Below are 25,806 nucleotides of genomic sequence, written 5' to 3' on the forward strand. Positions count from 1 at the left end.
AAGGACATGGATGCAGCTGGAAACCATCATTCTCAGCAAACTATCACAAGAACAGAAAACCAAATACTGCATGTTCTCACTCATAGGTAGGAATTGAACAATGAGATCACTTGAATACAGGAAGGGGAACATCACACACCGGGTCCTATTGTGGGGCAGGGGGAAGGGATAGCATTAGGAGATATACCTAATGTAAATGACGAGTTAATGGGTGCAGCACACCAACATGGCACATGTATACATATGTAACAAACCTGCATGTTGTGCACATGTACCCTAGAACTTAAAGTATAATAAAAAAAAATTCAGTTTTAAGTAGGTATTTCCAGAATATATTAGTACTTTGATATTTTAAACTCTGTGACCCGGGGTATGATACTAAACATATTTCTATCGAACTATTAATAGTCCATTTGTCAGTTTCTGATAGTGACATAACGGAGAGGTTGTTTGAAGGGATATAGTGAAATGTACTGGTAAGAACATTATTACATATGTATTAATGGAGCAATAAAGGAAAGGCGTTATAATAAAAAAAAAAAGTGACATTTCCTCCCTCCAACCTCTTCATAAGGGGCAGCCCCTTTCAACTCTTTTATAGTTACTTTTAGCATTTGTTCTGTATGTCTTATTATTTTTATACTTTTTTTTTAACTGTTCAGTGTTAGGGATTAGCTGTTGATGTACCACCATGGAAGATCATATTTATTCATTTTAACCACTGTTTCCTCTTTCCCTTCTAGATACAATTCCTATTATCCTTTTAAAATAGTTACATAAGATATTTAGATATCTGTAACTTTGTTTTATATTATAACTGTAAAGGCTACTCATTTTTGAGCAATGTAGCATAGTATGCTTAATTTTTTTCATTGACAATGTTTAATTTTTGTTGAATTAATGATTGTTGATTTTTTCTTTTGCTTACTTTTTTTTTTTTTTTTTTTTTTTTTTTTGAGACTGAGTCTCACTGTGTTGCCCAGGCTAGAGTAAAGTGGCGTGATCTTGGCTCACTGCAACCTTCACCTGTCGGGTTCAAGCAATTCTCTGCCACAGTCTTCCAAGTAGCTGGGATTACAGGCACCCACCACCATGCCTGGCTAATTTTTGTATTTTTAGTAGAGACAGGGTTTCACCATCTTGGCCAGGTTGGTCTTGAACTCCTGACCTTGTGATCTACCCTCCTCGGCCTCCCATAGTGCTGGTATTACAGGCGTGAGCCACCGTGTCTGGCCTGTTTGCTTTATTTTTAATATGTGTATTCCTTCATCTGAAAATTTTTCTCAAAATATGAATCTCTGAAGTAACCAAAATAAATATACCTATCAATTTCATCATCCGACTGCCCGCTAAGAAAACTTTAGTTTGGGCTGGTTGTTCCCCAGGCTGAGTGCACACTAGCATCTTGGAATTCCCTTGTATCATCTTTGGGATTCTCTATTCCTCTCTCTAGTGTTTTTGTCTTTCCATCTTTTCTTTAGATAAAGTACAACTCTTTGAAGCTTCCTGAGAAAAGATGGATAGGGAGTCAATGTTTTCAGACCTTCCATGCTTGAAAATGTCTTTTTCTCCCCCCTAAACATTGTTATTGTTGATTTATTATGTTTTAGAAATCTTAACTGGAAAGAATACTTCTCCAGATCAGTAATTTATATTCGAGATTCCTAGTAATCTAGAGGTAGTATTGAGAAATCTCATTATTGATTCTTTATACGTAGCCTATTTATCAGTTCTTGGAGATTTTCTTGTTTATTCTTCAATAACTTTTTTTTTCTTTCTAGAATTCCTGGTAGTTTGGTGTTGGACCTCTTGCCCTGAAACCCTGATAAATATCTAGCTTTTCAATTTTCCCTTTCCACTTACTAGGAAGTTTCTTCAGTTGTGTTTCCTAACCCAGTTTTTGTTTTGTTGTTATAGTGTAATTAACACACAAAACATTTTCTTTTGACTGTTCTTTTCATGGCATAGTGTTACTTTTTCACAAATAAATCCTTTTACTCCTCTGAAGATATTAATACTTTTTTTTTTGAAGCTTTCCTATAGAGTCTATTTCTTTTAACTTTTTGGAGGGGTGGTTTTGTCTCTATCTTTTACCTAAAAGTGGTATTTTTCTCAAATGTCATGTTAATCTTGAGCTGTCACTTTAGAGTGAAATATTGCAAAACTGATTAGAAGCACTGTAGGCTCTGATGGTCCTTGCTATTTGTTTCTTGTAAGACGATCATGGTAGGTTTTTTAGTAATATGTTTACATACAGAAGCCTCACGCTAGTATCTTTTAAATGAATCTTCTTCCTGAGCATTATAGGCCTGGTAACCAGTTTTTTTTTTTTTTTTTTTTTTTTTTTTGGAGACGGAGTGTTGCCCTGTCACCCAGGATGGAGTGCAGTGGCATGATCTTGACTCACTGCAACCTCCGCCTCCCAGGTTCAAGTAATTCTTCTGCCTCAGCCTCCCAGGTGGCTGGGATTACAGACACACACCACCATGCCCGGCTAATTTTTGTATTTTTAGTAGCGATGGGGTTTCTCCCTGTTGCTCAGGCTGATCTTCATCTCCTGACCTCAGGTGACCTACCCACCTCGGCCTCCCAAAATGCTGGGATGACAGTGTGAGCCACTGCACCCGGCCTGGTAACCAGTTTTTGGTTGGCTCATGAGGGAAAGTGGACTTTGAGTATTGGTAGTTATGATGTAGACTTTTATTTGATTCCTCTACTTTAGTATAGCTATGCCTGAGTCTCCTAGCCCCAAAACCTCCTGTTTTATTCTGTCCATTGAATAAAACTACACTATTATGTTGAGTGAAGGCAGAGAGACAGTTTACCAACAGTGCAAAGTGGGGGAGAAGGATTCTGTGATGTTGGAGGGCAATCCACATCTTAAACTGCCTTTCAACTTATCCATTATTAGCGCCTCACCCTCACTTTCATAGTCACTTCCAGAATTACTTGGTACCTCTATTTCCTGAGATTTTCAGAGGTAATGCAAGAGTAAATGTGTTTTCCTCTTAATTCAATCTAATGCTGACTTAGCAATCAGTTTTTATCTCTCCTTCTGTTTCCAGATTTCTAGCTATTGTTACTGTCCTCGACTTCTCTAGTCAGTGTTGGTTTGCAGGCATTTATTTATTTTTATTCATTTCTTAATCCTTTGATGTCTTTTAGTGAGGTCTGGGGAGGAGTAGAAGTAAATGCAAGCTTTTAACTGATATTTTTAACTGGAAACTGGTTCATGATGTATTTTGTATGATATGACTCCATAAAATGAAGAAGTGTGAATCTTTTAACGTAGCTTTTTATACACCATTTTATGAAAGCACTAAGCTCTTTGTAGATATGTTTAAAATTAGTAGTTGCACACTAAAATTCAGGCTTTATCATTGACTTCCAAGAATCTTTTTAGCCCCTGGAATTTTATGTTGAGTACCTTTTTTTTTTTTTTTTCTTCTCATTTTAAGATGTAGATATAGCAGAGATGGAAGCTGAGATTGAAGATACTCTTTTTTTGTTTTATTTTCATTTTTTGGCCCCAGCTCATTTGGTTCATATAATCTTGGAAATTGTTATTTCGGTTTGCTTAAAAGTGAGAAAATGCTCTTTAGAATAGAGAAGTGCTGGCATTTTATAGAAATATTTTAGTAATTCCTTGCAAGTTACTCTCTCTAAAATCCTTTGTTACTGCATCACTTAAAAGTCTTCTGCTTCTTAAAAGAGTAATTTGATCAACAGATAATTAGCTGAATAAAAATGAGTAATTAGATAAATAAAAATATATACTTATAGAGATGGTAGTCCTAGAAAATATTGGATCTCGTTAGGGTTAGAGGAGGGAATAACATAAAATATGCTGTGATTCTTTAGGGCTGTATAAACAAGGCAGATGAATCTGGAACAGCATGGTGATGGTATTTTTTCCTTTGAGATTGTTTAGAATACTTGAGAAGTATGTTTTCCATTACCTTAAATGGCATGATTAATAAAAGCCATACATTTGACTTAATGTCTTTGATGTTCTTTCCAATTGTGTGATTTTTAAAGGTGACAATTTGGTAGCCTGTCTCACCTTAGATTGGTATCATTGGTTAGTTAGCATGCTTGTTAGGTACTAGGATTTGTTTTTTAAGCACAAAGATGTAATATTAAAAAAAGAAAAAATACTCTGCTGGCACTTAGGAATGAAATTAAACAGGAGTGCCTCTGTGTGAGTACTTCATAAATAGAGATTTAATTGTGTGTGTATACAGTGTTGTTAAAAAATAATTTTTAAGAAACACATTTTGAGACAACAAAAACTGATACCAGATGGTGAAGCTGTTTTCATGAAAGCAGTTGAAACTTTACACCACCTGCCCTACCAGAGCTCAAGGGAAGAGTTTATAGAAATCTGTTCAATAATACTGCGCAAGCCTTATAAATTATTTGAAAAAAGCTTCTTAAAGAAATGTTTCCCTTCAGAACCCTAAAAACAAAATAAGATAAAACTCAGGCTAATGTGTTTCATGTCTGCTTTACCTTTTTTCCTGAAGGAATTCTGAAGCACTTTGCAAGATTGAAGTTACATATAAAATGTAGAGGTCAAATGTTATTACTACCTAAAGGGATGTCCTGGGTACTTTGCTATAAAATGTACTAATGTCCGTTTTGTGTACCAGTTAAGAGCAGTCATTGGGAAGACACTCCCAGATATGTTCTTTATTAGTTGTATGACTTGGACAAATTATTTAACCAACCACTGCCTCTGTGCCTTCATCTCTAAAATGGATGTAATAGTGTTACCTGTCTCACATAGTTGTCTGGAGGATGAGTTAATATTTGTATGTGGCTCTACACAATGCCTGGAACAAATGACTATGTGTTTGCTATTTTTATTACCAAGTGTAGTAACAAATAACTTCTCTATTGACTGCAACTTTAAATCTATTTTCTGTGCAATAATGCATCATTATTTCAGATCTAATTTGTATTGTGTGGTAGCCGGAACATAAGCTAAGATGGCATTGTCGTGTATACATTATCTTTTTCTGTTTTTAAAATTTATGAAGCAAATTAAGCTAGTAATTGAAATTAACTTTCGAAGTACTTTAGCAAATTCTTATAGCGTATATATTAATTATATGTCATTACAATGAAATTAATTGCTGGATAGTGAATATATGTTTAGGAACATATGAGAGGAGTACTGAAGTTTTGCACAGAAAAGATAATTCTTAAACATTTAGAAATCATCGATATTTATTAATTTAATTTTACATTGGCAGTTAGAAGCACAGAACTTCTCAAGATTTTCATTTCATTATTTAGTTGAAATTTTGATTAATTTGTAAGGTTTACCAATATGAATTAATCTAAGTTTCCATTTGCTAGAAAAGGGAAGGCCGGGTGCGGTGGCTCACACCTGTAATCCCAGCACTTTGGGAGGCCGAGACAGGCGGATCACCTGAAGTCAGGAGTTCGAGACCATCCTGACCAACATGGAGAACTCCGTCTCTACTAAAAATACAAAATTAGCCGGGAGTGGTGGCACATGCCTGTAATGCCAGCTACTCAGGAGGCTGAGGCAGGAGAATGACATGAACCTAGGAGGCAGAGGTTGTGGTGAGCCCAAATCGCACCGTTGAACTCCAGCCTGGGCAACAAGAGCAAAATTCTGTCTCAAAAAAAAAAAAGAAAGAAAGAAAGAAATAGGAATAGTGCTGAGAAAAGATCTAAGTGTGAAGTTTTATCTTTAGCTAATTATTAGAATTCAGTATTGAAGTTCACGTGTGGAAAACAGCTAATTGAATGTTGATAGTTTTAATGAGGAAAATAGTTTATTCAGTATTTATATGAATTTAGTTTTAAAAATGAATTGGTTATTTTACATTTTTAAATAGGAAAGTATCAAATGCACACATTTTAAATAACCATATTTAAATTTTTCTGTTTCCAGCTTTATTGAGATATGATTATCAAATATCTTATATGTTTAAGGTATACAGTGTGATGATTTGATATCCCTATGTATTGTGAAATGGTTAACACAAGCTAATGACATAACTGTCACCTAACAGAGTTTTGTGTGTGTGTGTGTGTGGTAAGAACACTTAAGATGTACAGTCTTAGCAAATTTCAGGTGTACAATATGTTATTATTAGCTATAGTCACCATGCTATATATTACATCTCCAGAATTTATTCTTCTAACTGAAAGTTTGTAACCTTTATGTGGGATCTATGTATAGGTGGAATCTAAAAAAAAAAAAAAAACTCATAGAAATAGAGTAGAATGGTGATTAATAGGAACTGAGAGGTGGGGTTAATGGTGAGATGTTGGTTAAAAAGTTTTTAATTCAGCCAGGCATGGTTGCCCATGCCTGTAATCCCAGCACTTTGGGAGGCCCAGGCGGGCGGATCATGAGGTCAAGAGTTCCAGACCAATAATATATGCCTGTCCAATATGGTGAAACCCTGTGTCTACTAAAAATGCAAAAATTAGCCGGGCGTGGTGGTGTGTGCCTGTAGTCCCAGCTACTTGGGAGGCTGAGGCAGAAAAATCACTTGAAGAAGAATCACTGGGAGGTGGAGGTTGCAGTGTGCAGAGATTGTGCCACTGCACTCCATCCTGGGGGACAGAGTGAGACTCCATCTCAAAAATGTTTTTTTAATTCCAAAATGTATTTTGAAATTACATGGAAATTAATGGTGAACTTTTCAAGCTTTCTGTAGGCTCTTATTTATTTATTTATTTTTAATAAGGTAGTGATGGCAGCAGCAGCCCATCTGGAGCCACTGCTGCCATCAAACTGGCTGCAGCAGAGAGGTGCCGCCAGGGCTACATACTCCACAGAGATGGCGTGAGCCAAGGACAAGTGGGAGCACCGGCCCTTCCGAGTTGGTAGAGCGGGAGCTCCTTGGTGCAATTGCAGCTGCCAAGTTGTGGCTGTGGGACCCAGGCCTCCCACTCCGTGGAGCAGACAGCAGTCCTGCTCTCCTGGGTGTAGCTACAGATGTCCAAGTCGTTGCTGTGCGTTCAGGCCTCCCTGTGTTCTTGGTGGAGGCTGGGAGCAGTCAGGAGCCCCTGTTCCTGGTTGCAGCAGCTGCTGCCCAAACCAAGGCTGCAGAGCCAGGCATCTCTGCATTCTTGGGGACTAGAAGAGTCCCCCTACCCCTGCAAGCTCAAAGGTGTCTGCTCCTACTGCCTGGCCTCTCCCTGCTCCCGGTGTCCACTCCTATCTTAGAGCAAGATTGGGGCCCGGGCCAGGTGCTGTCACAGCCCATCTGGATGTGTGCACTCTTACGAAAGTGCTGATAGGCCAGCTCCCTGCTGCCTCGGCCCTCTGGCCTTTGGATCCTGATGAGCATGGGAGGGAGGAAAGCTGAGGGAGCACTGAGGGCAGCTCAGCACTGGCCTGCAGACACCTCTCAGCATGAACAGCCTGGGCTCCCTGAACAGCAGCAGGAGGTGAAGCTGGACCATGGGCAGAAGGGAGCAGGTCCTCCGTGAAGCCCCACCTTCAGGCCAGGGAGGGCCTGAAGGTTGGGGGCCGACTAGCCCTGCGGACCACAGTAGGAACTTGCGGTGCCTTTTCTGGGCCTGCCTATGGCCGCCCATGGACCAGTTGGTGTGCACTTCCTCCGGAGGCCCATAAAAGCCCCCAGATCAACCGGAGCTGTGCAGACATCAGGATGACCAGCTACAGGGAGGAGCTACCCACTCTGGGGCCTACTCTCTGCTAAGAGCCACAGACCTCAGATGACCTCACTGCAGAGAGGAGCTCCCCACCCAGGGCCTGCTCTGAGCTATTCTGTCACTCAATAAAGCTCCTCTTCGCCTTGCTCACCCTCCATTTGTGTGTATACCTGATTCTTCCTGGACACGGGACAAGAACTTGGGACCCGAGAGACGCCGGGGCTGAAAGAGCTAACACAAACAGGACCGAAACACTTCGCCTTCTCACCGTGTTATGCGTGAAAACAAGGAGAGAAGAGCTGCGGCCCTTCACGGAACTGAGACCTGGAAGCTCCCTGAGGCGGGGCTGTGACTCCCTCTTTGGACCTCTTAGGTTCCTGTAGTCTCAAGCTTCCAGCCGCCACCATGTTGCCTGGTGGCAGCCGTGGAAGCTGCTTGTGGTGTGCCCGGTCCGGCCGCAGCCTTGCAGAGAACCGGCGCCTGTGCAGACACCTGGTGCTAGCTGCCCCGCTGCAGCAGCCAGCGTGCCTCACTGTGTACAGTGGCTGGACCCCATGCTCGCTTGCTCTCACACCCCTCACTACTCCACACCTGGCTCGCCGTCGGCAGTCATGGGATCCAGGCCGGTAGCGTGAGCCGAGCACAGCCTGCTCACCCCGAATGGGTGAAACAAGCCCAGTGGGCTAGAGCAGAACTCAGGCAAAGGCGCCGCCAGCCACAGAGGCTTCTGACCAGAAAAGCAGCACCCTGAGGATCCTGCAACAGTATTTTTACAAAGTGTTTATTTTGTCATATAAAAATCTGGTTTTTAATATTTGCAAAAATAAAATTAAGGATGAAGTTTTTCAGTAGTGTTTATTTCTGTATTTATACAATAGAAATTCAAGTAAATATCTTTCAGTGAAAAATACATTCATTTGTTTCTTCACTAAATATTAGGTATGTTTTGTATGTGAGAAACTATGATAGTTACTGGTTTTATATTGATGAACAAAACAGAAATGGATTCTGTACTCAAGGATCTCAACATCTGTTGGATGTGATGGATATATTTACCCTGATTGATCATTACACATTGTATGCATATATCAAAATGCCACATTTACCCCGTAAATATGTCAATTAATATTTATCAATAAAATGCATATTTTGCAAAAAGAAAAGGCTCAGGAAAAAGAAATCTAGTATGGGTGATATATGAAGCAAAAACAAATATAAAATTACACATTCTGTTTAGTGTAATTAAGCAAAGAAATGGAGCAAGAGAACAAAGAGACCTGAGTGATCTATGCATAGTCAGAAATGGTAACTTGAGGGGAAAGACATTAAAGGTGAACTCTCAAGGATAAGCAGGAGCCAGCCATATTAGGAGCAGGCAGGCAGCATTCCAAGCAGAGACAATAGCATATGGGAAGGCCATGAGGCAAGAAAGAGTCTGGAGAAGAGAGGCAGTGTGGCCAGAGAGTGGTGTTCACAGAGTATGTACCCGCAGATTTTGATGGCTGACTGGATGAATGGATGACCGCAGAAGCCAACTTTCAATGATAGAAGTGCAGAATAGCTTTCTCCACCTGTAGGACGGTTGTTCTTTCATCTGCTACACCCTGTGGCTTCTCATTCCATTTCACTGTGGGCTGGAAGTTGTCTTATTTACCTGTCCCTTCACAGAATGTTAAAGAGATTTAATAATCTTTAAAACTATTAAAGTCAAAAGGACAAAGCCGGAGGCGTCACGCTACCTGACTTCAAACTATACTACAAGGCTACAGTAACCAAAACAGCATGGTACTGGTACCAAAACAGAGATATAGACCAATGGAACAGAACAGAGTCCTTAGAAATAATACCACATGTCTACAGCCATCTGATTTTTGACAAACCTGAGAGAAACAAGCAATGGGGAAAGGATTCCCTATTTAATAAATGGTGCTGGGAAAATTGGCTAGCCATAAGTAGAAAGCTGAAACTGGATCCTTTCCTTACTCCTTATACGAAGATTAATTCAAGATGGATTAGAGACTTAAATGTTAGATCTAATACCATAAAAACCCTAGAAGAAAATCTAGGTAGTACCATTCAGGACATAGGCATGGGCAAGGACTTCATGTCTAAAACACCAAAAGCAATGGCAGCAAAAGCCAAAATTGACAAATGGGATCTAATTAAACTAAAGAGTTTCTGCACAGCAAAAGAAACTACCATCAGAGTGAACAGGCAACCTACAGAATGGGAGAAAATTTTTGCAATCTACTCATCTGACAAAGGGCTAATATCCAGAATCTACAAAGAACTCAAACAAATATACAAGAAAAAAACAAACAACTCCATCAAAAAGTGGGGAAAGGATATGAACAGACATTTCTCAAAAGAAGACATTCATACAGCCAACAGACACATGAAAAAATGCTCATCATCACTCGCCATCAGAGAACTGCAAATCAAAACCACAATGAGATACCATCTCACACCAGTTAGAACGGCAATCATTAAAAAATCAGGAAACAACAGGTGTTGGAGAGGATGTGGAGAAATAAGAACACTTTTACACTGTTGGTGGGATTGTAAACTAGTTCAACCATTATGGAAAACAGTATGGCAGTTCCTCAAGGATCTAGAACTAGATGTACCATATGACTCAGCCATCCCACTACTGGGTATATACCCAAAGGATTATAAGTTATTCTACTACAAAGACACATACACACGTATGTTTATTGTGTCACTATTCACAATAGCAAAGACTTGGAATCAACCCAAATGTCCATCAGTGACAGACTGGATTAAGAAAATGTGGCACATATACACCATGGAATACTATGCAGCCATAAAAAAGGATGAGTTTGCGTCCTTTGTAGGGACATGGATGCAGCTGGAAACCATCATTCTTAGCAAACTATCACAAGAAGAGAAAACCAAACACCGCATGTTCTCACTCATAGGTGGGAACTGAACAATGAGATCACTTGGACTTGGGAAGGGGAACATCACACACTGGGGCCTATCATGGGGAGTGAGGAGGGAGGAGGGATTACATTGGGGAGTTATACATGATATAAATGATGAATTGATGGGTGCTGACGAGTTGATGGGTGCAGCACACCAACATGGCACAAGTATACATATGTAACAAACCTGCACATTATGCACATGTACCCTAGAACTTAAAGTATAATAAAAATAAGAATTAAAAAAATAAAAAAAATAAAAAAAATAAAAAAAAGAGAAATGTACACTCAAAGTATGTTTCAGAATAAATATGGTTCCTCATTCTAGTTTGTAAAAATAAAACAGTGCCAAGTACTAAAAAAAAAAAAAAAACTATTGAGTTAAAAATAGATGAAGACATCAGATAGTCACGTGGCAATTGAGAAAAATTAAAATAATTGGGAGAATATCTTAGGAGCTGATTCTCTCAGAGGCTGAGGTTTTCCTCAGAGAGCCAGTAGCAGGGTGTGTCTTTTGCATTATGAGCACCTGAGAGGGGAGGTGTTGCTAGTCAGATGCTGCATCTTTAACTGATCCGTAAACCTAACAAATACTAAGTTATCTGCCCTCCCTCTTTCCCGTTTTCTGTGGACACAAATATTAAGGTCCTGGATGATGCCTCAGACCATAAACTGTCTATCAAGATGGTGATGGAATTCTAAGAAATTTTATGAGTTGGAGTGGCTGCAGTTAATCTTAAGTAAGACATGTGAAAATAGGTTGTAAACCTTTTACACTTGATGTTTTGGCAGGTTTCAAAACTTTGAATTTAATTCTGAGTGTTCTAAAGTTTCTTGCATTCCCTCAACTTTTCTTTTAAAAGATGCTGATTATATGAGTGCTGATCATTTGAGGTTTTATTTGTCTGTCATCCCGCACATGGTGCCAGAAGGACTGTGCTTTTAATCATGCCACTCATTCCTTCAGCAAATTCTTTTTCAGTGCCATTTTCCTCTCTGCACTACTTGCTGATCATACGGAAGGAAATAAATATTGTCCTTGTAAAGCATAAGACCTGGTGTGGGAGACAAACATGAAGCAAATAAACAAATATATAAAATTAGAGGTTGTGTTAAGTGCTGTGAGGAAAAGTAGAGGGTATTGTGAGAGAGAATAACTTTGTTATCCACTTTGGATCGGGTCACTGGGGAGGGATTTCTTTGTAGTTGGTTTAGATGTAACTGAAAGATAAGGAGTCGGCAAAGGGAATAGTGGGGTAATGGGAGGCCCTAAGGCCTCTATCCCCCACAGATGTTAATTATTTTTATCTTAAAATGGAAGATTATATGTGTAATTGAGCTCTAGCTTACTGTTATTCACAGTGTGAAGTGGGTTGTGTCCCAAAACAAAATCTTGATTTACTGAATTACTGTTTGGATTGTGTTAGAGGTATATATTTCTCTGCCTTTAAGTGTGGAAGAGATAAACATGAAATGAGCAAAAAGTGACTAATTTATCCAGTGTATAATTATTATGTGTTTGCTTAATGTATCTTTATCTTTTAACGTTTAATGCTGATAATTTAAGGAACCCTGGGTTGCTGGAAAAAGTAAAAGCTAGATGCCTCTAACACTGTTGGATGTTGCAACGTGAGGAAAACCCATTGCAAGACAGGCCAGGAAAAGTTAAAAAGAAGCTGAAAGATGAAAAATATGATGGAAAGAGGGCTGGGTGGTCAGTTGTGGTAACATGCTTTTAAAGTAATTTTTTTTTTTTTTGAGATAGGGCTCTCACTGTGTCGCCCAGGCTGGAGTATAGTGGTGCAGTCATAACTCACTGCGGCTTCAACCTCCTGGGCTCAAGTGATCCTTTCACCGCAGCCTCCCAAATAGCTTGGACAACAGGTGTGCGCCACCATTCCTGGCTATTTTTTTAAAAAATATATTTTGTAGAGACAGGGTTTCACCATGTTGGCCAGTGATCCACCCACCTCAGCTTCTCAAAGTGATGGGGTTATAAGCATAAGCCACTACCCCTGGCCACAATTTTTATTTTTATTTTTTTTCTGTAATTAGAGTTAAATATGAAGTGGTTACATGCTTTTAAGATCTTTACATGTTCTTATTACATCATAATTAATTCAATGCTTATATGTGAAAATGTCTGCCCTGAAGAATCTCAAAAACTTTTTTTTATATTTGATCAGATTTGGTATAATTTTATCTTCTGCAGAACATATTTGCTAACGATTAATTTGGGAGACTTGCTGTGTTTCACTTGCATAATAGATGTGTGGCTGGGGAACCAGCTCAGAGACAAGCTCTCTACACTTCCTGAAGTTCTTTTTTTGTTAAGTCTTCTGAGAGCCAAGGAAAGTTATGCCAACTCCTTGTTTTAAACATTTTAGAAAATTGCAAAAGCACAAGGTAGACAGGGTTGATGTTTGTTTAGAAATAATATTTTTTAAAAATAGGAAGTTCATTTTCATGTGTTTTCTGTGTTAAAGACCAAAAGTACCTACGATTATCTGCCTTCAGGGAAGGAGAATATAAAATAAAAATAAAAAGCAATCCTAAGTAAAAACAGTTCTTCACTTTCTTCCTTGTATAGTCAGAAAAATAGTTTCTTTTTTATTTTAAGTCTGAAACCTGTGATTATATTATTTTGCTTTTGTTTTTCATGTCAGTAGCCATTTTAAACTACCTTTGCCTTTCATATGATCATTTAAAAATAATGTTTCACTGAATTTTGAATGCTTATAAATGATTCTGTATATTTGTTCAGGTCTTCTTCAGCTTATTTAATCAAAATTAAATATGTTTTCCATGTAAATCCAATTGACAAAGCCTTGTTATTTTAGTAAGATATTTATGCCCTAAAACAAAATGAAGGGAACATAAAATAGATATATAAGCTTAATGAGGGATGAAAGCTTATATTATTTTGATGAAAGGATTATCTTTATTATTAGAAATGGATTTAGTGATAGTGTTTCTGACCATATTTTATTTTGTACTCAGCCTTACAAATGTGTGTGACAACACTATTAATTGTGTCATTAAAAAGAAAATCCTAGGTCAACTGATTAGAAAGTACTATTACGCTATTTTTTCCTATGTGCCATGGCCAAAACTGTATATTATCATAATCTATTGGTGTCTATGCTGTTTAACAATAAATGATAATATATTTACATGGTTACATTACACATGTATTTAACAATCTAAATTCATAGTACTTGAATGTAAAATAACAATTTCATACGTTTTGCAGAAAACGCATGTTTCAGAAGAGATGGGTGAAATTTGATGGCCTTAGCATTTCTTACTACAATAACGAGAAGGTAAATACATTTTACAGTTTTCAAAAATTGTCTTTTTATGCATACTAGGTGTACTTCAGTAAAGTAAGCAAGCAGTTTGGTTTTTAAGAATAGGAGGTGGATTCTCAACATGAAAAGAATTTGAAGTTGCAACTAATAAATATTGTACCACATGCTTAGTTAATTAAAATCAGATGATTTTTGTCTTAAGTATGTACTTTCTCTTAACACACTAATTTTAAGATTTAACCACATGCTTTTTTTTTGTAGCTCTTAATCTAACATTATTTTCTCATTATTTAGAGATTTTCACCCCCTAATATTGGCAATACCTATGGTTCTAATAGAAATTTAGGAGTCTTCTTACATATTGCTTCTCTTTGCTGCAGGACAGAAGAATATATGCTTTTAGACAGACAGTAACACATAGTGCAACATAACACACACTGCATGCTCTATGGCTGAGAATTATGGAAGATATAGAGAGGTGTTAATTGTTTGGTTTCACTTTGCAGTGACTCAGAGCATCAAATGGGTGTAAACACACCTCTTGGAGGTTTGCAAGATGGTTGGATGAATATTTTTGAAAAGCTGTTGTGCTTTTTTTTTTTTTTTTTGAGACAAAGTCTTGCTGTGTTACCCAGGCTGGAGCATAGTGACACGATCTTGCCTCACTGCAGCCTCTGCCTCCTGGGTTCCAGTGATTCTCCTGCCTCAGCTTCCCAAGTAGCTGGTATCACAGGTGCACACCACTGTGCCTGGCTAATTTTGTAATTTTAGTAGAGACAAGGTTTCACCATGTTGGCCAGGCTGGTCTCGAACTTCTGATCTCAAGTTATCTGCCGCCTTGGCCTCCCAAAGTGCTGGGATTACAGACATGAGCTACCATGACCAGCCTTAAAAGCTGTTTTCTGTTTTAGCTATTTTTTTTTCTAGTTTGCTTGTACATTTGAATGTTAAGACAATTCGTTCCCTAGGGTGAGTAGAAGGTAGCCTGTATAGCTGACAGAATCTCACTGCTGGTTTTCTCTATCACCTGTAACCTTTTCTGGTTTGATTGAAATGAGGAGGAAAACTATTCAGGAGTGAGACAGGCTTCCATGCCATAAGACTGTTGCTGGTGATACCATTATTTTCATTTGAGATAATTTCTAGTAACTGTGTCAAACTGGACTATTTTTCTCTCTTTCTCTCAGTTTGTTCTTTTAAAGCTCATCTCAACTGCAGTGAAGAGATGAGGACCTCTCACGTTTGTAGTTATTGATGCAATGAAAATGATGCAGCTTGGTTTGAAATTGAGATTAAAAAGTTCATATAAAAATGAGTATTGCAAATCATTTAGCTTAATATTAAAAAGTTTAAATTGTGATTTTCTTTGACATTTCATCCATTTATTGTCTAGATGGTTGGTTTCATTTTGGCAAAAAACAGAAACACTGGATTTGGTGTTTCCTAAAAGGAGGCATAGTTTCTGTTGTAACTCTTCTAGCAAAAGGGATGCATAGGTGTAGCCATTGCCGCCATCGTGGCTGGGTGACCCAGTGTTAACAGCTGTGTGAACTCAGCACAGTTCTTTTAATGTTTAAATGGGCACTTGAGGAGCATGTGGTTGGGCCTTTGGGAGGTAGTGTGCAGAGTTACACATTCCCTAGGTTTCTTCCAGTTTCCTTGAGGCCGCCAATCATGTCTCTGTAAGGACTTCCTCATTATATCACAGAAAATGGCATGATCCAAACAGCCCTGGTATTTTATCCCCTGTGAAGAAATCGAACTCACCCCCATTTTCACCCAGCTGTGGGCAGAATTGCCCTGTGATCGTTTCATTGTCTCAAGATAGTAGATAAATGACAAACTTGACCTAGATGTCTGTGTGTTACAGGCTCAAGGGAGGCTTTACAATTTCTTTCCTTAAGGAAAATTTTATACTCTGAAAAACACAGGCATTGTGAGCATTGTTGTCATTTGAGTATTTTTTTAAAATTATCTTTATCTTGTACTGTTGCAAGACAAATATAAAAATCAGTGCTATGATGTTAAAAATTACAAGATTTTTCTCGGGATCTCAGATTTTAAATGAGCCATTAGATAAACTACAACTTTTGGCCGGGCGCGGTGGCTCAAGCCTGTAATCCCAGCACTTTGGGAGGCCGAGACGGGCGGATCACGAGGTCAGGAGATCAAGACCATCCTGGCTAATACGGTGAAACCCCGTCTCTACTAAAAAATACAAAAAAACTAGCCGGGCGAGGTGGCGGGCGCCTGTAGTCCCAGCTACTCGGGAGGCTGAGGCAGGAGAATGGCATAAACCCGGGAGGCGGAGCTTGCAGTGAGCTGAGATCCGGCCACTGCACTCCAGCCTGGGCGACAGAGCGAGACTCCGTCTCAAAAAAAAAAAAAAAAAAAAAAAAGATAAACTACAACTTTTATGGTTATAGTGACATAGTATTTTGCTTGTTAAGTATATTTTGATCACCTCTGGGGAATTATATTTTTATATTATTCTACCAGAAATATTTGTTTGTTAAATGTATCATTGTTATAGGTGTGTAGGTTATTTATTAAGGAATTGTTTTCTCTTTAACGGGATTTATTGGAAAGATAATCTTTTTTTGATCCCTGTTTCTTTCAGTACAGTGCTACTTGACTTATTTCTAGTGACAAAATGGGTTAATGTTAACATTTTCCTCAACAAATAGTTAATTATCTCACTAGAGGGATATTGTTATAAGTTCCTTTAATTCTTATGAAAACTAAAATTTGGAAACAGATCACGTAGGGGATAAACTGTAAATGTTTTTAGGCATTCTAATTCCTGCTGTCTGGTCTCAGCCACTACAGACTTAGAGCAGAGGGGCTTTTACACTGTCCCCAAAGATGCTGTGCCCTTTCCCACCTCCTTAGGTTGACCGACAATGGAAAGATGTTATCTTCCTCTTTTGAGTTTCTAGAGCACTTATTGGTCTAGTTTTGGGCCTTGTATTGCCATTTTAACCTACTTGCGTTTGTAGGGTTTCCTTTGTTAAGCCAATCATGTCATGTGTCTCTGCCTAATGATCTTTTTAAACAGTAACTGAGTATACACTATGGGAAACTGGAGCGTGTCTTTTCCTACGCGTTCCCCTTGTGTTTTTGTTCTTTCGTCTGAGACTCCCTAGCCATTGCCATCCATCAACATTCTGTGCAAACATCAGACCCATCTTGTATTCACTTCCATGAGTCTTTTCTCTATTTTCTCCAACGTATGACATTTGAAAAATAATATGCCGGAAAATTCAGAAGGAAAACAAACTGAAAGTAGGGAGTCAAATCGGGAGACTGTTGCACTAAGCCAGGTGTTAATTTATTAGCATGTAGACTAATGTATAGGCTCCTGGAGGCTCAGCGGAAGTGATAAGAAATAAATTTCAAGAAATATTAAAAATGAGCCATTCAGAAAATATTTCTATAGTATTAACTACATGAAAGGTGGTGAGGAACATAGATAAATGACCTGAAGCCTATTTGGGGAGACTATATGAATCAAATGATCACATGGGTAAATATAAAGTCACCATTTAAATTACAATGAATAATTTTTATAAAGGAAAAATTCAGGTTGCTGTTAGCTTAAATTAGGGTTATCTGCGAGGATGAGGGGCCTGAGAGATTGTGCTGGTCAGAGAGGCTTTCTTCAGAGGATATATTTATGCTGAAATATGAAGGAGGAGGAGGCAGTAAGTATGTGCAGATGGGTGTGAAAACAATTCTTTGCAGAGCAAACAGTGTATGCAAAGGCACTGGCTTGGGTAGAAATGTGATATATTCAGGAAACCTCAAGAAAACCAACGTGACAGTAATTCAGAGTTGGTGTGAGTGGTGGGGAGAAATTTGGTTCTAGATGTGGGGAGAATGCAAGTTACGTGGGTACAAAGGAACCAGCAAAGGTCAAAGATGATGTCATTCTATTTCAGATGGACTAAAAGAGTGGATCTTTTAATGGACAGGTATAAAGAGAGCGTAAGTCTTCAGGTGAAAGTAAATTCAGTTTTAAAGTTTGTGGTACATATGAGATAGTTACATAAACTATTGATTACTTGAAATATGGCAGTGAAATTGAGTGAAATAAATAGGTAAGAAAGGAAGAGAGAAATTTTAGATTACTCTGAATAAAGTTGGTAGAGCTGGAAGACATTATATTAAGTGAAATAAACCAGGAACAGAAAGTTAAACAGTATATATTCTCACTCATGAGGAAGCTTTTTTCAAAGTGAATCTTACCAAAGTAAAAAGTAGTACAGAGGATACTAGAGGCTGTGAAGGGTAGGAAGAAGGAGGGCATAGGGAGAGATTTGTAAAGGGCAGAAACTTACAGCTAGAGAGGAGGAATAAGTCCTAGTGTTCTATAGCACTGTAGGATAACTGTAGTTAACACTAATTTAATATAGTTTCAAATAGCCATAAGGAGGATATTGAATGTTTCCAACACAGAGAGATGATGAATATTTGAGATGGTGGATATGTCCATTACCTGATCTGATCATTACACTTTATATGTATCACAGCATCACTGTATCATAACGTCACCATGTATCCCATAAATATGAACAATTATTATGTGTTAATTTAAAAAATTTAAAAAAAATAGTGGAAAGGGATTTTTATAGGGAGAGAAGATAAAGTAAAAAGGAGAAGAAATAAGTTGTTTACTAAGTGCTTATTTCTTGACATCCTTCTGTCTTTTCTGTATAAGGTTGTCCATTCATCTTCCTGAATCACAGCCCATATACCATACTCAGTTTTGGCTGCGTGGGAGGACATAGGAGAGCCTTCATTGCATTCGTATTTAAGGTTACCTTAAAGAATGGATAGGATTTTGAGGGATAAATAAAGTCAGGGATGGGAGACTGTAACAGAGCTAGTGAAGGAGAAGAAACTTTAAAAAATACTCAGAGATAATGCCATGATGATATAGTGTATCTCCTTAAATAGCAGAAGAGGATATCCTTCTGGTAGAATTCCATGATGCTAATGATGACTGTCCCTTACCAATTGCTAAGGCAGGAGTTTATGGCTAGGAGAAATATTAAACTTAATACTTGCTTCCTGCATGGAATGGTTTGCTTTTTTTCCGAAACAGTTATATCTGGGACCTGCTCAAAAGTGTGGGTTCTAAGGATAATGCTGTGGAAGGGAAGAGAAAAAGAAATCCCTTGAGGATGTATCCAAACTCTTCTAATATTCCAGACCTTCTATAATGTGGCCTTGGTATGCGTTATCAGTCTCCTGTCTTTTGACTGTACATTGTTGTCCTCTTATTTCTCTGCTTTACGCCTCCATTATTAGGTCTTTTTGACCAGAATGCTTCCCACACACTTGTCTATCTGCTTAAAATTAAGGTTTTTTTTTTTTAAAGTCAGGGTTAAATACCACCATGTGTGTAAAGATATCCTTCACAGCCTTTAAGCAGAATTGAGATTTTCCATCTTTGTACTTTTATATCCCTTAGTTTTACTCAGTTTTAAACTCTTCTCTCATTGCATTAGCTGGCTTTTCATTTTGAGGCTCCTTGAAAGTATAAGCACTCTGAATTTTCTTTCCAACACAAGACCCAGAAAATATCAAGAGTTGATGTGCAGTAGTTATCACGACATGATTTTAGAGGGTCCAGGAAAATGAAGATGGATAAAAAGTTATCAAAGTCCTAAGAATGACCTTTTTTTAAACAAAATTTGTAATACTTATATGCTGTTTGGAAACAGACAAATCTGTCTTTTTTATTCTTTTTTCGTTGGAGAGTAAACATTAAAATGATTCAGTGTGAGGTTGAGATGCTCATCGTCAGAGCTTTGAGTAACATGGTTAATTTAGAAAACCCAGTATGTGTTTAAGGTATATTTTGATTCCGAATATGTAACAGACTTGTTTTAAAATGGTTCAGTTACAGTACCTGTTGTGGCCAGCAGATGCCTGCAAACACCATAAAATCATATTGAGCACATGGTTTTAAAGAACATGCTGCTGGTTTTTGGAACTCTGTATTGCTAGTCTAGTAGGATTGCTTGTATTTGATTCTTTCTCTTTTAATTCCAGATGAAGAGAAATTTGATAAGACATCTCACTTCAAAGAAGGGGACATTTAATAGTTTCTTTTCTTGGGTATTACTTGAGAGTATGAGCGGATGTATTATTTGTATGTCATTTAAAAAATTTGGATTGAAATTATAAAAGAGAAGCAGTTGTAAATAGTGTGCCATTCCTTTTTGATAAGATCAAGAGAATTTCATTTTCATATGTCTTCTCTTTTTTTCTAACCAATACAGGAGATGTATTCAAAAGGAATAATTCCCCTTTCTGCTATATCAACAGTACGAGTTCAAGGAGACAACAAATTTGAAGTTGTTACAACACAAAGAACTTTTGTTTTTAGAGTAGAAAAAGAAGGTAGGATTATTTCTTTATCCCCATGAAATACTTACATTAATTTATGACTAATCATATTAATAAACCAGTTAGACTAGGAATGTCAAGAAACCTTTAAATATATTACTTTTTGATAATTTACATTTTAAAATTAATTTTTCAAATGCATAATGTTAAAACATAAATAAGTTGACAAGTTATTTGTTTTCTCTTTCATGCAACAAATATTTAGTGAGAAGCTATTGTGTGCTGAGGACTCATGTGTTCTGGGTATACAGTTGTGAAAAAAAGTGGACAAAATTCTCTGCTTTCATGGAGCTAGCCTTTGAGATGTTTTAATAATGCAAAATGGTTATTTGATATGCAAAAACAATTTTTCTAACTATTAGTTGGTTTTATGGACATTTATGGCAGGCTTTAGCTCAGTGACTCCCTTATGAGGGAGTCACTTTTTTGCACCAGGGACTGGTTTCATGGAAGACAGCTTTTCCATGAACTGGTTGTGGGGAGATGGTTCCTGGACGATTGAAGCACATTACATTTATTTTGTGTTTTAATTCTATTATTATTACATTGTATATAACGAAATACTTATACAACTCACCATGATGTAGAATCAGTGGGATCCCTGAGCTTGTTTTCTTGCAACTAGATGGCCCCATCTGGGGGTGATGGGAGACAGTGACAGATCATCAGGCATTAGACTCTCATAAGGAGCACGCAACCTAGATTCCCTGCGTGCATATTTTACGGTAGAGTTTGTACTCCTGTGAGAATCTAGTGCCACCGGTGATCTGACAGGAGGTGGAGCTCAGGCAGTAATGCCAGTGGTGGGGAGTGGCTGTAGGTGCAGATGAAGCTTTGCTGGCTTGCCTGCTGCTCACCTCCTGCTGTGTGGCCCTGTTCCTAACAGACCATGTAATGGTACAAGTCCATGGCCTGGGATTTGGGGACCCCTGCTTTAGCTGACCACACAGGCACAGTAATCATTCTATTGTAGATTTAGGAGCATCTTTTATATTTCTTGAATTCTTTTCATCTACATAATCTATGGGACACTTGATGGTAAAAGCTGATCCTAAAGATGGCACATGTTTTCTGGATTGAGTTTAAATGTGTATAGAGAAATCTTTTCTGAATTTTGTTTGAATAAGGGTGGGGGAGGAGCCAGAGAAGTTAAAAGTTCTCTGTTGTGTATTTTATTTGATTATCATAATATGTCATTACTATAAATTTACTAGTTTTAGTAATTTAGGTAATACCATCTCATTAAGAGTTATGATTTTAACTTATGGACAACTTTTATTTAGGAATAGATATATAATTCAACCTGATTTTTAGAAGTCCTTCTTGATGCTTTAATTATTTGAATAATAATGGTATGGGAAATTGACTGAATACCTTATATGTGCCAGACACTTTGCTAATTCTTCATGTTCACAACAGTCTTATAATGTAGGTAGTATTACAATTATTATCCTTTTTTTTTTTTTTGAGAAAGAGTTTCACTCTTGTTGCCCCGGCTTGAGTGCAATTGTGCAATCTCGGCTCACTGCAACCTCTGCTTCGTGGGTTCAAGCGATTCTGTTGGCTCAGCCTCCCAAGTACCTGGGACTACAGGCATGCATCATCACGCCCAGTTAATATTTTTTTTGTATTTAGTAGAGACGGGGTTTCACCATGTTGGTCTTGAATTCCCGACCTCAGGTGATCTGACCGCCTCGGCCTCCTAAAGTGCTGGGATTACAGGCATGAGCCATTGTGCCTGGCCATTATTATCCTATTTTTACAGATTAGAGTGTTCACCACCAGTTGGAAATGACTACAGTGTTAACTATTATGGGGCAACATTTTCTTTATTTTAAACTGCTAGATTCCTGGCACGTATGTCAGTGCATAGCACATAAAAAGCAGTCAGTAAATATTATATACCACTGAAACGTTTCCATTGTTTCTTGGGGTACTCAGTAAATGGGTACATTCCAGCAGGCCTTCACACTGGAACAGCGTGGTTCAAACCGTGGATTACTGAAATCAACTTAGTGGTTTATGATGTCGCCAGAAACACTCTCCCTCAATAAAAAGACAAACCCCAAACAGACAATAATAAATATCAAAGTGCATTGCCTACAGTAGGTGTTGTGTTGTGAAACATATCTATCTATGTACATAGTGTATAGATGTAGCATAAACAAAAGTTTCTTACTTGGTATTTAAAAATAATGTTGAACTAAAGCTAGAGCCCCAGAGTAGGGGTCAGCAAACTGATCTGCAGCCTTAACCTGGCTCAGTGCCTGTTTTTGTAAATGAAGTCTTGTTAGATAACAACCACTGTCATTCATTCATTTCTCATTCATTCTCACTCAGTGGTATCACTGAGTAGTTGTGGCACAGACTAAGGCCAGTAAAGCCTAAAATGTTTACTATTTGATTTTTCAAAGGAAAAGTTTGCAAACCCCTGCCCTCAAGCATTTTACCTAGAATTACCTGCATGTATGAGGAGCCACTTTTTGTGAATTACTGCCTGAAATTCAGAAAATTTTCCACAGTTGTGATTGATATGGGACTTCCATTTGAAATCATAGTTTTTCTCTTACTGTATTTCTTGAAGCACGTGGCATTGCTTCTCTTGAATGACTATCCTGACAGTCTTTCCTTATGGTTTGGTTTCCACCACCGTGAAAGGTAGCTGCCTGTTTCTTTGAGGTGCTTATCACTTTTCTCTTGGCCTCTCCAAATAAATTTCACACTGCTACATAGCCTGCATTTTAAGATAGACATACTAAATAAAGCTTCCAACTTGTATGAAAATCTGTTTAGCCATATTTACTAAGTTAAACAGACACGTTTTATTTAAGTAGAGTGTACCAACCCACACATGTTTAAAAGTTGCATGTTCACAATTGACAGATAAATCCTTCTGTGGTGTATAGTTCATCTTTGTTATATAAACTTAGGACAGTATAAAAATTTCATTAACTTTGGTATAAATTTATTGTTTTTAAAATAAATTGTAGGTCTTTAATTTTTGAAACCATAGACATATTGCTTCAGTGAAAACAGACTGTATACACATGGAATTACTGAATGAGTTATTTTGATTGAAAGTTATTTTTACATAGTAACAACTCATGATTTTAAAAATAAATGTGTGTGGAGGTGTGTGTACATATATATGTATATGTTTATGTTTCTATATGTAGTATGGAACTTTCAACAGTATACTAAATACGTTTTATTAAGTGCTCTTTTTTCCTTCCATGTATACAAATGGTTGATTATTTTTATTTTGTGGGAATTGATAGATCAAATATAGTGGCTTAAGGACTTTGACTTAATGAACTTTAAGCTAAATTAAAGTCTATTTTGATTGAGGGAAGAAGCAAAATCGAAGTTTAGAACAAAAAGGAAAAAGTTTTGGCATCTTAACAGATACGAATTCTTTATTTTTGGTGAGAAGGCTTTGACCTATCTACAATAGCTATTCTTTGTTTTCCCTGACCAGTGTTATTATATCTAAACTGCTGCATCACCCCCTGGTGTTACTAAGACAGGATTATAGTTTGGAAGATATATAGTTTGGAATCTTTTCCCTGCAAGTTTTCTAAGGCTTCTATTCCCTTCCCCCCCACCACCAATTTCCTAATGAAATATTGTTCTTCTCTTTGTTGCAAGTGAATTTTATTGAAATAATAACATTTAAAAAGAACACTTCCCCAAGTACAAAATTTGGTCTGACTCCTGTTGTTCTGAAGCAGAGTCATTGGAATTGGTCTGTGGGTCATAACAGCTATTGATCTCTCCAATCAGTCTGTATTCCTTTGCACCTGTAGTCACACATGGAGATATGATACTTTAAAACACTCATGATGTTTTGAGTGCACAGTTCTCATGGTTAGAAGAGATCTTAAGAATTTTGAGCGGGCATTCCCTTTCCAAGGCCATTTTCAGAACTGGTGCTCACCTGCAGGCCCTGTGCTTCTCTCCACCTTAGCAGATTCTAGACCCTGTGGGTGTCTCTCAATTCTGCTTTTAGACAACATCATACAGTCATCCAATGGCAGCTCTGATACTGATACGGAAAAGTCTTTGTTTTAATTAAAACATTTTTTAGAAGAACATATAAATGCCTCCCCCCCCTCCCTTAGTTGTTTTGGGCAAGCAGACTCTTACCTCTTTTGAAATCATCAGTGTTTTTATAAGCAAGGCATGAAACATTTACTATCCCTTTACTTACTCACCCTCCTTAATCTCATTAATGATGATTTGCTAAGTGTTTCCTTTGGAGACTTCATGATATTCTGGAAGTTTCTGACATAATGTATTTTAGGAACTTGCTAGGACTCCAAATTCTGTTTAAAATATTCAATTGTGGGGCCCCAAGTCTGGTTTTGAAGGCGATCTCTTGGTTTTAGGGTGACTGATGTCAAATATGTATCTCTGTCTCTGACCTGTTCCTGTACTCCACGGTCATATCCAGCAGCCTACTTGACATGTCAACATGGCTGCCTAGTAGCACCTCACACTTAATGTATCAAAATTCCCATTTCCACCCGTTCAGCCAGACTTTCTCCCTTGTAATCTTCCTCATCTCAGCAAATAGAAGCTTCAGGTGCTTAGGCCATGAAGTGTGGAGTTATTCTTGAATCTGTTTCTTCTCACTTCACATCTAGTCCATCAGCAAATCTTGTCAGTTTGACTTTGAAAGTGTGTTTAGATGCTGACCGATTCTCAACAACTCCACTGCTATCAGGATTGTTGTAATCATCTCTCATGATCAACTGTTGTCATATTTTTCCTGTACTTGTCAGAGCAATTATTCAGTAAGAAAGTCAAATCATGTCAGTTCACGTTACATGCTCCATGGATTCTGCATCTTTTTTTTTCCTCCCTTTGAAATGGAGTCTCTCTCTGTCCCACAGGCTGGAGTGCAGTGGTATGATTGTAGCTCACTGCAACCTTCACCTCTCAGGTTCAAGTGATTCTTCTACCTCAGCCTCCCGAGTAGCTGGGACTACAGGTGTGTGCCACCACGCCCAGCTAATTTTTTGTATTTTTAGTAGAGATGAGGTTTTCACCATGTTAGCCAGGATGGTCTCCATCTCCTGACCTTGTGATCTGCCCGCCTTGGCCTTCCAAAGTTCTGGGATTACAGGAGTGAGCCACTGCGCCCAGCCGGTTTCTGCATCTTACTGAGAGTAAAAAGTACTTGTGATGTCCAAAAACTCCTGCATGATCTGGCCTTGGTCTTTCTGTCCTATCTTTTTCTGTTCCCTTTCTCCTGTACTATGGTTGGTTCACCTACAGAGGCCTTTTGTTCCTTGAATATACCAAATCTGCTGTTGTCTCAGAGCCTTGTTACATGTTCACCTTATCCTGGAATGCTCTTCCTCTGCCTGCTCCTCAGCTGGGACCTGCTTCTTTACTTCCTCTTCCTTTAGGTTTTTGGTTAACCATCCCCTTCTTCTGAGGCTTTTTATATATCCTGTATA

At 38.1% G+C, this 25,806-nt stretch overlaps 1 protein-coding gene across 4 annotated transcripts in view; it reads left to right on the forward strand.

Annotated features, from left to right (window-relative positions):
• Positions 1 to 25,806, forward strand: part of ARAP2 (ArfGAP with RhoGAP domain, ankyrin repeat and PH domain 2) — a 182,051-nt gene that overhangs the window by 40,904 nt on the left and 115,341 nt on the right. For all 4 annotated transcript variants that reach the window (XM_023224473.1, XM_023224470.2, XM_023224474.2 and 1 more), the window contains exons 7-8: positions 13,867 to 13,936; positions 20,215 to 20,335. In XM_023224473.1, the coding sequence (XP_023080241.1) occupies positions 13,867 to 13,936; positions 20,215 to 20,335 (191 nt within the window). The remainder of the gene's footprint in view (positions 1 to 13,866; positions 13,937 to 20,214; positions 20,336 to 25,806) is intronic.

This window comes from Piliocolobus tephrosceles, chromosome 3 (assembly GCF_002776525.5).
Source record: "Piliocolobus tephrosceles isolate RC106 chromosome 3, ASM277652v3, whole genome shotgun sequence".
Lineage (NCBI taxonomy): Eukaryota > Metazoa > Chordata > Mammalia > Primates > Cercopithecidae > Piliocolobus > Piliocolobus tephrosceles.